The sequence below is a fragment of the Oncorhynchus tshawytscha genome, linkage group LG03 (assembly GCF_018296145.1).
Source record: "Oncorhynchus tshawytscha isolate Ot180627B linkage group LG03, Otsh_v2.0, whole genome shotgun sequence".
In the NCBI taxonomy this organism is placed as follows: Eukaryota; Metazoa; Chordata; class Actinopteri; order Salmoniformes; family Salmonidae; genus Oncorhynchus; species Oncorhynchus tshawytscha.
This window is the reverse complement of record NC_056431.1, coordinates 17243778-17256162: the sequence shown is the minus strand read 5'-3', so window position 1 is coordinate 17256162 and position 12385 is coordinate 17243778. Positions and strand designations below refer to the sequence as shown.

The 12385-nt window shown below is 50.0% G+C and overlaps 1 protein-coding gene across 1 annotated transcript in view; it reads right to left on the bottom strand.

The window, feature by feature from the left end:
* The window catches only part of LOC112222546 (neural-cadherin-like), a 145060-nt gene that overhangs the window by 64124 nt on the left and 68551 nt on the right, over positions 1 to 12385 (bottom strand). Inside the window, exons 2-5 of the mRNA XM_042311047.1 lie at positions 11675 to 11863; positions 8268 to 8493; positions 7096 to 7300; positions 1154 to 1265 (exon numbers count right to left, since the gene is read on the bottom strand). Of these exons, the coding sequence (XP_042166981.1) occupies positions 1154 to 1265; positions 7096 to 7300; positions 8268 to 8493; positions 11675 to 11863 (732 nt within the window). The remainder of the gene's footprint in view (positions 1 to 1153; positions 1266 to 7095; positions 7301 to 8267; positions 8494 to 11674; positions 11864 to 12385) is intronic.

Genomic DNA, 12385 nt, shown 5'->3' with positions numbered 1-12385 from the left:
CAGAAAGACAACTATCTCTGCAGCACTCCACCAATCAGGCCTTTATGGTAGAGTGACCAGACGGAAGCCACTCCTCACTAAAAGTCACATGACAGCCCGCTTGGAATTTGCCAAAGGCACCTAAAGACTCTCAGGCCATGAGAAACAAGATTCTCTGGTCTGATGAAACCAAGATTGAACTCTTTGGCCTGAATGCCACATGTCACGTCTGGAGGAAACCTGGCACCATCCCTACGGCGAAGCATGGTGGTGGCAGCATCCCTACGGCGAAGCATGGTGGTGACACCATCCCTACGGCGAAGCATGGTGGTGGCAACATCATGCTGTGCTGTTTTCCAGCGTCAGGAACTGGGAGACTAGTTAGGATCGAGGCAAAGAGGAACGGAGCAACGTATAGAGAGATCCTTGGTGAAAACCTGCTCCAGAGCGCTCAGGACCTCAGACTGGGGCGAAGGTTCACCTTCCAATAGGACAACGACACTAAGCACACAGAAAGGATAACGCAGGAGTGGCTTCGGGACAATCCTCTGAACATCATTGAGTGGACCAGCCAGAGCCCGGACTTGAACACAATCAAACATCTCTGGGGAGACCTGAAAATAGCTGTGCAGCAACGCTCCCCATCCAACCTGACAGAGCTTGAGAGGATCTGCAGAAAAGAATGGGAGAAACTCCCCAAATACAGGTGTGTCAAGCTTGCAGCATCATACCCAAGAAGACTCGATGCTGTAATCCCTGCCAAAGGTGCTTCAACAAAGTACTGAGTAAAGGGTCTGAATACTTATTAAATGTCTAAAAACATGTTTTTTCTTTGTCATTATGGGGTATCGTGTGTAGATTGATGAGGAAAAAAACAGATTATATACATTTTTGAATATCGCTGTAATGTTGCAAAATGTGGAAAAAGTCAAGGGGTCTGAATACTTTCTGAAGGCACTGTAACAGACAGACAGACAGACAGTAACAACACATAATAGACAGTGGGTGCTGCCCTCTGTCTGTCTGTCTGTCTGTCTGTCTGTCTGTCTGTCTGTCTGTCTGTCTGTCTGTCTGTCTGTCTGTCTGTCTGTCTGTCTGTCTGTCTGTCTGTCTGCCTGTCTCTACCTATGTTATGGACTTTATGTCCCACATAGAACCTCCACCGATGCCTCACCTTGTAGCAGTGACGTTCCAGGCACGGTGGCTTCGGGAATGTTATCCCGGCTGTAAATGGAATGGAGGAATTCTGGGGTGCAGTCATTCTCATCTGTGATGTGAACCACCACCTATAGGGAAGGACAGAGGAGAAAGGGTTAACTTGGATCGGCGATCGGGGGGAGTCTGTGGAAGTTCTTCTTAGTGTGAAGCTTTCAGATGACAGTCATTTACACAATACTGTATGTGTATGTGAGTGTAAGTGTGTATGTGTGTTTCCTCGGGCGTGCTGGCTGGGTTAATATAAATGAGTGCGTGGGAGAGCGAGAACCCAGTGGTAGTCAGGCACAGCTGCAGCCCATCCCTCTGAGCCGCTCCCCGGCCAAGCGGAACACAACATCACACACACGCGCACGCACCTATACACACACACTCACTCTTACAGATGCATGCACACACATTTACACTGAATCTCTGTGCACACACACATCATTTTTTTATAGCTGTAAATATGACAGTCCTGAGGCGTAAGGAAGAGAGAGAGAGATCATTAATGGGGAAGAGAAAGAGAGAAAGGAAGATAGCGACAAAGGGAAAGAAAGAGGGGGTTGCAGAAAGAGGAAAAGATAGATCATGATAGTGCAGGATGGTGGTAGAGTTTGAGTTAGAGAGATAGATAGGGAAAGAGAGTGAGAGAGGTAAAGAGAGGCGGGGTAGTCCAGAGGTTCCCTGAGCAGTGTTAGTCATGCTGGATCCTCCCCCTCCAGTCTCCCACATGGGGGTGTTATCTCTGGGGACCAGCCGTGCCAGGGGGGAGACTGCTGCTCCCCAGGGGAGAGAGGGGGAGATAGGTGGGCACACAGAGCAGCCATGACAGAGAGGGGGCTGGAGAAGCCAGCGTGGGCCCCAGCATAGAACCATGACACACTCAACACACTCACATCAACTCCCACACTGTCAGTCTGAATTGAAGGAACTAACACAAACTTCATTGGAACTTTGAGAAAATGCAGAAACTCCAACACCATATTTGTCAAACCTTCAAAATCTGAAACAAATTGAAGTGCTTTTTTGTACTTATTTTTGTGATATCCAATTGGTAGTTACAGTCTTGTCCCGTCGCTGCAACTCCCGTACGGTCTCGTGAGAGTCGAAGGTCGAGAGCCATGCGTCCTCCGAAACACAACCCTGGCCAAGCCGCACTGCTTCTTGACACACTGCTTAACCCGGGAAGCCAGCCGCACCAATGTGTCAGAGGAAACACCATCCAGCTGATGACCGAAGTCAGCTTGCAGGTGCCGGGCTCGCCACAAGGAGTCACTAGAGCGTGATGGGACAAGGAAATCCCGGGAGGCCAAACCCCCCTAACCCGGATGACTCTGGGCCAATTGTGCACTACCTCATGGTTCTCCTAATCACGGCTGGCTGTGATACAGCCTGGGATCAAACCAGGGTCTGTATTTTTATTTTTATTGAACCTTTATTTAACAAGGCAAGTCAGTTAAGAAAAAAGTATTATTATACAATGACGACCTACCCCGACCAAACCCTCCTCTAACCCGGACGATGCTGGCTATGGTACTCCCGATTACAGCCGGTTGTGATACAGCCCGGGATCAAACCAGGGTCTGTAGTGATGCCTCTAGCACTGAGATGCAGTGCCTTAGACCGCTGCGCCACTCGGGAGGCCACAAATTGAAATCCAAACTTGATGTCAATGTGAGACTAAATGAAAATTAAACTTTTGTGGAAGTTAGGATTCACCCCAAAGAGAACAATAACTCCAAACTCCAAACAATAAGGTTATGACACAACATGTCTGACTCTTCCCCTAGTGCATCAATTCAATTAGACTGATTTAAAACAGAGAGCTGTCCATTCTAGCCTCTATTTCTACATTCTAACCTGTGGGTAACACTATGAAGCCCTCCCTCTCTCCACTCCTCCAAACCTGGCAGACTGGATCCCCCTCTCACTCATACCTAATCCCCAGCACTCCCTGGGCATCCCAATCCCTGTTAGAAAAACACCCTGTCTGTTATGACCCTCTTGGAGAGCCGCCACACACTGTGCTAATGACCAACAGGAGCCTGGTCTGATACGGCTGCCGTACTGTGTGTGTGTTTGTGTGTGTGTGTGTGTGTGTGTGTGTGTGTGTGTGTGTGTGTGTGTGCTTGCGTGCACGTGTGTGTGTGTGTGAGTGGCAGAGAGTGAGAGTATTAGTGATAATAAGAGCTAGTACAAGTGCTTAAGGAAGATTAGGAGGAGAAGCTGGGAGCAGAGAGAGATGGGGAGGAGAGAGGGAGAGAGACAGAACTCTATGGGATGCCTGCTCCTCTTCATACCCTTACCCCATGATAGCAGAGAGAGACAGAACTCTATGGGATGCCTGCTCCTCTTCATACCCTTACCCCATGATAGCAGAGAGAGACAGAACTCTATGGGAAGCCTGCTCCTCTTCATACCCTTACCCCATGATAGCAGAGAGAGACAGAACTCTATGGGATGCCTGTTCCTCTTCATACCCTTACCCCATGATAGCAGAGAGAGACAGAACTCTATGGGAAGCCTGTTGCTCTTCATACCCTTACCCCATGATAGCAGAGAGAGACAGAACTCTATGGGATGCCTGCTCCTCTTCATACCCTTACCCCATGATAGCAGAGAGAGACAGAACTCTATGGGAAGCCTGCTCCTCTTCATACCCTTACCCCATGATAGCAGAGAGAGACAGAACTCTATGGGATGCCTGCTCCTCTTCATACCCTTACCCCATGATAGCAGAGAGAGACAGAACTCTATGGGATGCCTGTTCCTCTTCATACCCTTACCCCATGATAGCAGAGAGAGACAGAACTCTATGGGATGCCTGTTCCTCTTCATACCCTTACCCCATGATAGCAGAGAGAGACAGAACTCTATGGGATGCCTGTTCCTCTTCATACCCTTACCCCATGATAGCAGAGAGAGACAGAACTCTATGGGATGCCTGCTCCTCTTCATACCCTTACCCCATGATAGCAGAGAGAGACAGATCTCTATGGGATGCCTGTTCCTCTTCATACCCTTACCCCATGATAGCAGAGAGAGACAGAACTCTATGGGATGCCTGCTCCTCTTCATACCCTTACCCCATGATAGCAGAGAGAGACAGAACTCTATGGGATGCCTGCTCCTCTTCATACCCTTACCCCATGATAGCAGAGAGAGACAGAACTCTATGGTATGCCTGCTCCTCTTCATACCCTTACCCCATGATAGCAGAGAGAGACAGAACTCTATGGGATGCCTGTTCCTCTTCATACCCTTACCCCATGATAGCAGAGAGAGACAGAACTCTATGGGATGCCTGTTCCTCTTCATACCCTTACCCCATGATAGCAGAGAGAGACAGAACTCTATGGGATGCCTGTTCCTCTTCATACCCTTACCCCATGATAGCAGAGAGAGACAGAACTCTATGGGATGCCTGTTCCTCTTCATACCCTTACCCCATGATAGCAGAGAGAGACAGAACTCTATGGGATGCCTGCTCCTCTTCATACCCTTACCCCATGATAGCAGAGAGAGACAGAACTCTATGGGAAGCCTGCTCCTCTTCATACCCTTACCCCATGATAGCAGGGAGAGACAGAGTGAGAGGAAAGACACAGAGAGGGAGAGAGACCAAACGGATGGAGGTCTTCACCACAGATGGTGTGAGTTTTGGACAGAGGAAGGTGACCATGACTGGTGCCCAGATTATTGCCAGATTGTGGAGCCTGTTTATGTTGGTGTGTGTTGTGTCTGTATGTGTGCATTGTTACAGCTGTGTTTAATGTATGTGTGTGTACATGCAAGAGTTTCTGTGTTTATCTACTCGCGTTGTACATGTTTGTTTGTTTGTGTGTGTGGTTTGGTTCCTCTGTGTCCGGCACACGCTGGCCACAGGGTCCTGCCTGGTTGCCAGGCACACGTTGGCCACAGGGTCCTGCCTGTTTTCCAGGCACACGTTGGCCACAGGGTCCTGCCTGGTTGCCAGGCACACGTTGGCCACAGGGTCCTACCTGTTTTCCAGGCACACGTTGGCCACAGGGTCCTGCCTGGTTGCCAGGCACACGTTGGCCACAGGGTCCTGCCTGTTTGCCAGGCACACGTTGGCCACAGGGTCCTGCCTGGTTGCCAGGCACACGTTGGGCACAGTGTCCTGCCTGGTTGCCAGGCACACGTTGACCACAGGGTCCTGCCTGGTTGCACACATTGGCCACCATGTCCTGCCTGGTTGCCAGGCACACGTTGGCCACAGGGTCCTGCCTGGTTGCCAGGCACACGTTGGCCACAGGGTCCTGCCTGGTTGCACACATTGGCCACCATGTCCTGCCTGGTTGCCAGGCACACGTTGGCCACAGTGTTCTGCCTGGTTGCCAGGCACATGCTGGCCACAGGGTCCTGCCTGGTTGCACACATTGGCCAAACTATTTCCAAACTTGCCACTGAGGCCACAGTCCAATCACCTGAACAGAATCACCATGCTACACTGGCTGACTCTCCATACTGTTGTTCTCCATTATGTAACCACGACTGACTCTCCATACTGTTGGTCTACATTATGTGACCACGGCTGACTCTCCTTACTGTTGTTCTCCATTATGTGACCATGGCTGACTCTCCATACTGTTGGTCTACATTATGTGACCACGGCTGACTCTCCATACTGTTGTTCTCCATTATGTGACCACGGCTGACTCTCAATACTGTTGGTCTACATTATGTGACCACGGCTGACTCTCAATACTGTTGGTCTACATTATGTGACCACGGCTGACTCTCCATACTGTTGGTCTACATTATGTGACCACAGCTGACTCTCCATACTGTTGGTCTACATTATGTGACCATGGCTGACTCTCCATACTGTTGTTCTCCATTATGTGACCACGGCTGACTCTCAATACTGTTGGTCTACATTATGTGACCACGGCTGACTCTCCATACTGTTGGTCTACATTATGTGACCATGGCTGACTCTCCATTCTGTTGGTCTACATTATGTGACCATGGCTGACTCTCAATACTGTTGGTCTACATTATGTGACCATGGCTGACTCTCCATACTGTTGGTCTACATTATGTGACCATGGCTGACTCTCCATACTGTTGGTCTACATTATGTGACCACGGCTGACTCTCCATACTGTTGGTCTACATTATGTGACCATGGCTGACTCTCAATACTGTTGGTCTACATTATGTGACCATGGCTGACTCTCCATTCTGTTGGTCTACATTATGTGACCACGGCTGACTCTCCATACTGTTGGTCTACATTATGTGACCATGGCTGACTCTCCATTCTGTTGGTCTACATTATGTGACCATGGCTGACTCTCAATACTGTTGGTCTACATTATGTGACCATGGCTGACTCTCCATACTGTTGGTCTACATTATGTGACCATGGCTGACTCTCCATTCTGTTGGTCTACATTATGTGACCACGGCTGACTCTCCATACTGTTGGTCTACATTATGTGACCATGGCTGACTCTCAATACTGTTGGTCTACATTATGTGACCATGGCTGACTCTCAATACTGTTGGTCTACATTATGTAACCACGACTGGGGAGCAGCATAGTGGGGCAGGTTGGACGTTCTCTATTGCAGCTGACCATGGCTTTAGTTGATGTTATTCCACATGTTTCCTCAACTGGGTCTATTCCTCATCAATACTACTCCAACGGAAAGTACACACACACACACCTTCACAGCCGCATGCATAGCTCCTTTGAGTGAATTAGCCAAGCTGACTGGAGCTGGCCTAAGGGGAACTGGTCGATTAGTGGGGATGCCATTTGTGTGTATACGCCAGCCATCTGGTTAGGAGCAGGTGTGTATAGAGGTGAGTGTGTACTGTATATGTGTGACTGTGTGTGTGTATGCGTGCATGTGTGTATGTGTGTGTATAGTTGCGTGTGTGTACCTCTGCCACACCGCTGAGGCCTGTGTCTGGCTCGGAGGCCCTGACTTGCAGCGTGTGGAGTGTGTGTCCACTCTCAAAGTCCACTGTCCGGGTGAGGCTGACAGCTCCACTCTCCTGGTTGACACTGAACAGGTTGCCAGGGTTCACCAGCAACATGTAGGAGAGAGTCTTCCTCTGGAAGGAGACGGCCCCCACCATCGCCACACTGCCGGGGGAAACAGGAACGGGATGTCATAAGGAGATACAGTGTACCGGAAGTGATGTCATCGGGAGATGCATTAGACAGGATGCGATGTCAAAAGGAGACACATTAGAGAGGATGTTGATGCATGCACGCACGCACACGCGCGCGCGCACACGCACACACACACACACACACACACACACACACACACACACACACACACACACACACACACACACACACACACACACATACACACACACCATGTAGAGGGTGGGCAGGAGATGAAGACATTGTGCTCCAGTCACCAGAGCCCTGAGGAGGCAGGTTCAGACACACACTTTGCCCTTCATGTTAATCCTAAAGTTTATTTTAATAAATATTTGAATTAGCCACACTTTCATATTCTGAGCCTCGGGACAAAATGATGCATCTGCGTCCCTCCTTCACCCCCACCTTCATAACCTCCCTCCCTTCCCTCCGCCCTCCCTACCAACACATGACACATAATGCAGGGGAATCATCCACGTTCACACAATCCTTTGGCTTCCCCTCTAATGAGCAGCAGAGGCGGCACACACACACACACACACAAACACACTCACTCACTCACACACACACACACAAACACACACACACACTCACTCACACAAACACACTCACTCACACACACACACACACATAACAAGCACAATACACGAGCAAAAATACATGTACACACATATGCAGAACACACGCATTCATTGGTTCACTGGTGCTCTTACCCCACCTCCCTTCCCTCATCCTATTCCTAACCCACATCCAGCAGTTATTCCTGTCCAATGTCACCTATAAAACCCTCATTTATTCACCTTTCTCGTAATCTCTAATGACAGCCTATTCCCTATTCCCCATAAAGTGCACTAGGTGGCTCTGGTCAAAAGTAGTCCATAATATGGGTAATTGGCTTTTCCTCACAACAATCTCTTCAAACCCAGGGTGTACTCACGCTTGGCCCACGGGCGTGTTCTCTGGGACAGTCAGGGTGTAGGAGGCGTTGGTGAACTGTGGGGGGCGGAACCCTGCCAGAATAGCCACTGTTGCAGGGGGACCCTTCCTGCCCTGCGTGTCCACCGCCTGCACCCTCAGCATGTACTCCCTGCTGGGGGTCAGGGGTCGGCCGGTGGTCCTGACCTCCCCAGAGCTGCGGTCCACCTCAAACGAATCCTCGCCGCCTAGTTACGGGATATAAACAACACGTATAAACACACAGACAAAAAAGGTTCTTCTAAGTGACTCAAAGGTTTCTTGAAGGGATAGTTGACCCCCAAATCAACGTTGTTCTGTGTTTTCACACCTCAACACACAGCTTGCCCCGGGGCCTTATAGACAATCATGTGAGTGATATCATGTAGCAGAGACAGCTATGCAGAAATGGACATCCCTAAGACATTGCTGATTTCTTGGGCTGGGGGGCTGGTGTGTGTGTTTATTTGTGTATAGAGATGGGGGTAGAGGACCCTTCTGCCAGCTGGGGCTGTGTGTGTGCGGTGTGTGTGTGTCTGTGTGTGCATGTGCTATTGGGTTAACATCCAGCCTCTGATCTTTCTCTGAGGAGAACAGGAAGACAGGGTCATCTTAATCCATGTCCCCTTGGGCAGCAGCATCAACAGAAGAGAAAGAGAGAGAAGAGGAGGAGGAAGAGAGAGAGAGGGAGAAGAGGAGGAGGAAGAGGAGGAGGAGGAAGAGAGAGAGGGAGAAGAGGAGGAAGAGAGAGAGAGAGAAGAGGAGGAAGAGAGAGCGAGAGAGAAGATGAAGAGGAGGAAGAAAGAGAGAGAAAAGAGGAGGAGGAGGAAGAGAAGAGAAGAGGAGGAGGAGGAGGAAGAGAGAGAGAAGAGGAGGCGGAGGAAAAGAGAGGAATAGGAGGAGGAAGAGAGAGAGAAGAGGAGGAGGAGGAAGAGAGAGAGAAGTGGAGGAGGAGGAGGAAGAGAGAGAGAAGAGGAGGAGGAGGAAGAGAGAGAAGAGGAGAAGGAGGAAGAGAGAGAGAGAGAAGCAGAGAAGGAAGAGAGAGAGAGAAGAGGAGGAGGAGGAAGAGAGAGAGAAGAGGAGGAGGAGGAAGAGAGAGAGAGAGAGAGAGAAGCGGAGGAGGAAGTAGCCAGGGACATGAACCTAATCACAGCTGCTGGTAGCCAGGGACATGAAGCTAATCACAGCTGCTGGTAGCCAGGGACATGAAGCTAATCACAGCTGCTGGTAGCCAGGGACATGAAGCTAATCACAGCTGCTGGTAGACAGGGACATGAAGCTAATCACAGCTGCTGGTAGCCAGGGACATGAAGCTAATCACAGCTGCTGGTAGCCAGGGACATGAAGCTAATCACAGCTGCTGGTAGCCAGGGACATGAAGCTAATCACAGCTACTGGTAGCCAGGGACATGAAGCTAATCACAGCTTTTCATTTTAATTTTTAAAGTTTTTTATTTAATTCAATCTACATTGTATATCTATTTATTTTTTTATTTGTTATAATTTATTGTACATTATCGCTGTTTTAGGAAAACCTTAATACCCTAATAATGGAACATTTGCATGTCATCCTTTAATTAAATGCTTTTATCTCATCAGAGTTTAGCTATCTAATCTAATCAAACGTAATGTAAAATGGGCACCATTTAAACGTTGTATCAATTCAATCACAATTTTGCCATACTTCCTCTGTCAAGTATGGTGTTTTTGCTTCATTTCCCCATCGATTGATTAATAAAAAAACAGCCTTACTTGTAGGGAGGCTACCTCACATGATTTTCCATTTCACTAATTGGCCCCCTTGACAAAGAGATCCTGCCCACAAATCTTCACCATCGTCTCAGGAATCCAACCAATCCATCTTCCCACCCCACCCCTCCCCTAACCTCCAACCCATCCATCTTCCCATCCCTCCTCTCCAACCCATCCCTCCCCTCCAACCCATCCCTCCTCTCCAACCCATACACCTTCCCAGCACATCCTATCCCTCCCCTCCAACCCATCTATCTTCCCATCCCTCCTCTCCAACCCATACACCTTCCCATCCCATCCCTCCCCCCTCCAACCCATCCATCTTCCCATCCCATCCCATCCCTCCCCCTCTCCAACCCATCCATCTTCCCATCCCTCCCATCCCATCCCTCCTCCAACCCAACCATCTTCCCATCCCTCCCCATCCCAACCCAACCATCCAACCCATACACCTTCCCATCCCATCCCATCCCATCCCATCCCATCCCATCCCATCCCATCCCATCCCATCCCATCCCATCCCTCCCCCCACCTCCAACCCATCCACCCTCCTATCCCTCCTCTCCAACCCATACACCTTCCCATCCCTCCTCTCCAACCCATCCACCCTCCCATTCCTCCTCTCCAACCCATACACCTTCCCATCCCTCCTCCCCCAACCCATCCACCCTCCCATCCCTCCCCTCCAACCCATCCATCTTCCCATCCCTCCTCTCCAACCCATCCACCCTCCCATCCCTCTCCTCCCTCCAACCCATACACCTTCCCATCCCATCCCATCCCTCCCCTCCAACCCATCCCTCCTCTCTAACCCATACACCTTCCCATCCCATCCCTCCCCTCCAACCCAACCATCTTCCCATCCCTCCTCTCTAACCCATCCCTCCTCTCTAACCCATACACCTTCCCATCCCATCCCTCCCCCATCCAACCCAACCATCTTCCCATCCCTCCCCTCCATCCCATCCCTCCCCCTCCATCCCATCCCTCCCCTCCAACCCAACCATCTTCCCATCCCTCCCCTCCATCCCATCCCTCCCCTCCAACCCAACCATCTTCCCATCCCTCCCCTCCATCCCATCCCTCCTCTTCAACCCACCCATCTTCCCATCCCTCCTCTCCAACCCATACACATTCCCATCCCATCCCTCCTCTCCAACCCATCCCTCCTGTCCAACCCATCGACTATCCCATCCCTCCTCACCCAAAAGATTCCTGATTCCAAATCTAGGAGCCTTGAAAGCCCCAGGGAGTGATTATCCCGCGTTCCACAAGCTCGCTAACACGTGTCCCCTCTCCCTCACCTCTCCCTCCCCAAACGTAATTGAAATTCAACACGACCCCATAAAAGAAAAGCAAATAAACAAAAACAAAATCAATATACAGAGCGGCGGCATAGCCTGTGCCAGATGTTGGTGATAATTACCGCTGTCAGAGCCTTTTTTTGTGTCTGCTTGTTAGCCGCGTTAGCGCTTAGTGGCAGAGGGGATGCTCATGTTAATTTGCTATTGTATCTCTTGCGCTTGACGGAATTTATTGATTTTAGGAGTTGTTTTTTCCCCTGACAACACACAAACAGATGGACACACCATTTCCAGCCCTTCTAGATGGTAGTCACCAGATCGACATTTCACTCACCGTCCAGTAGCAGAAAGTGGGCGTTTCCTATTGTGCCATCTCGTTGGCGGGCGGTGAGGCGGTAGACCACAGAGCCTGGTGTGGCGTCAGGTCCCACTGCGCCCAGGTAGGGCTGGGGGAACATGCCCCACTGCAGGTCTGCCAGGGTGGGCACACTCAGGCTCAGCCTGCAGAGGTACCACTCATCACCTACAGACACAGAAAAGATAAGAGGTTAAGGGTCAGGGTCAAAGGTCAGAGATAACAGTTGGTACAGACATGGGGACATGGAATCACTACTAAGAGGTTGTCTGTGTGAAATGTAGGCATATGAGCTAAATGCATTCTGGGAAAGTGGAGGACTAGTGTCTAGTGAACTAGTGTCTAGTGAACTAGTGAATCCCCCAATCCTTTGATGGTGATGTCATTGGGTCTGAGTCACAGTGTCTGGGGCCACTTCCCACTATTGGGCTTTGACTTTTCCAAACACATCCATCCATCTCTCTCTTTCAAATGGTTTGCGATCCCTGGCACAATCTCCTTAATCGTATTTGCCTCTCAAAATCAATTTCTCAACAATCCACTGGTAACCCCCACCCTCTCTACAAACCCATCACCCTCTCTTTCTATCGCTCTTCACACGAGCATGTTTCCCACAAAACACACTGTCTGATAGCACACAGAGAGAGAGAGAGAGAGAGAGAGAGAAAAGGGGAGAAAGAGAAAGGAAAG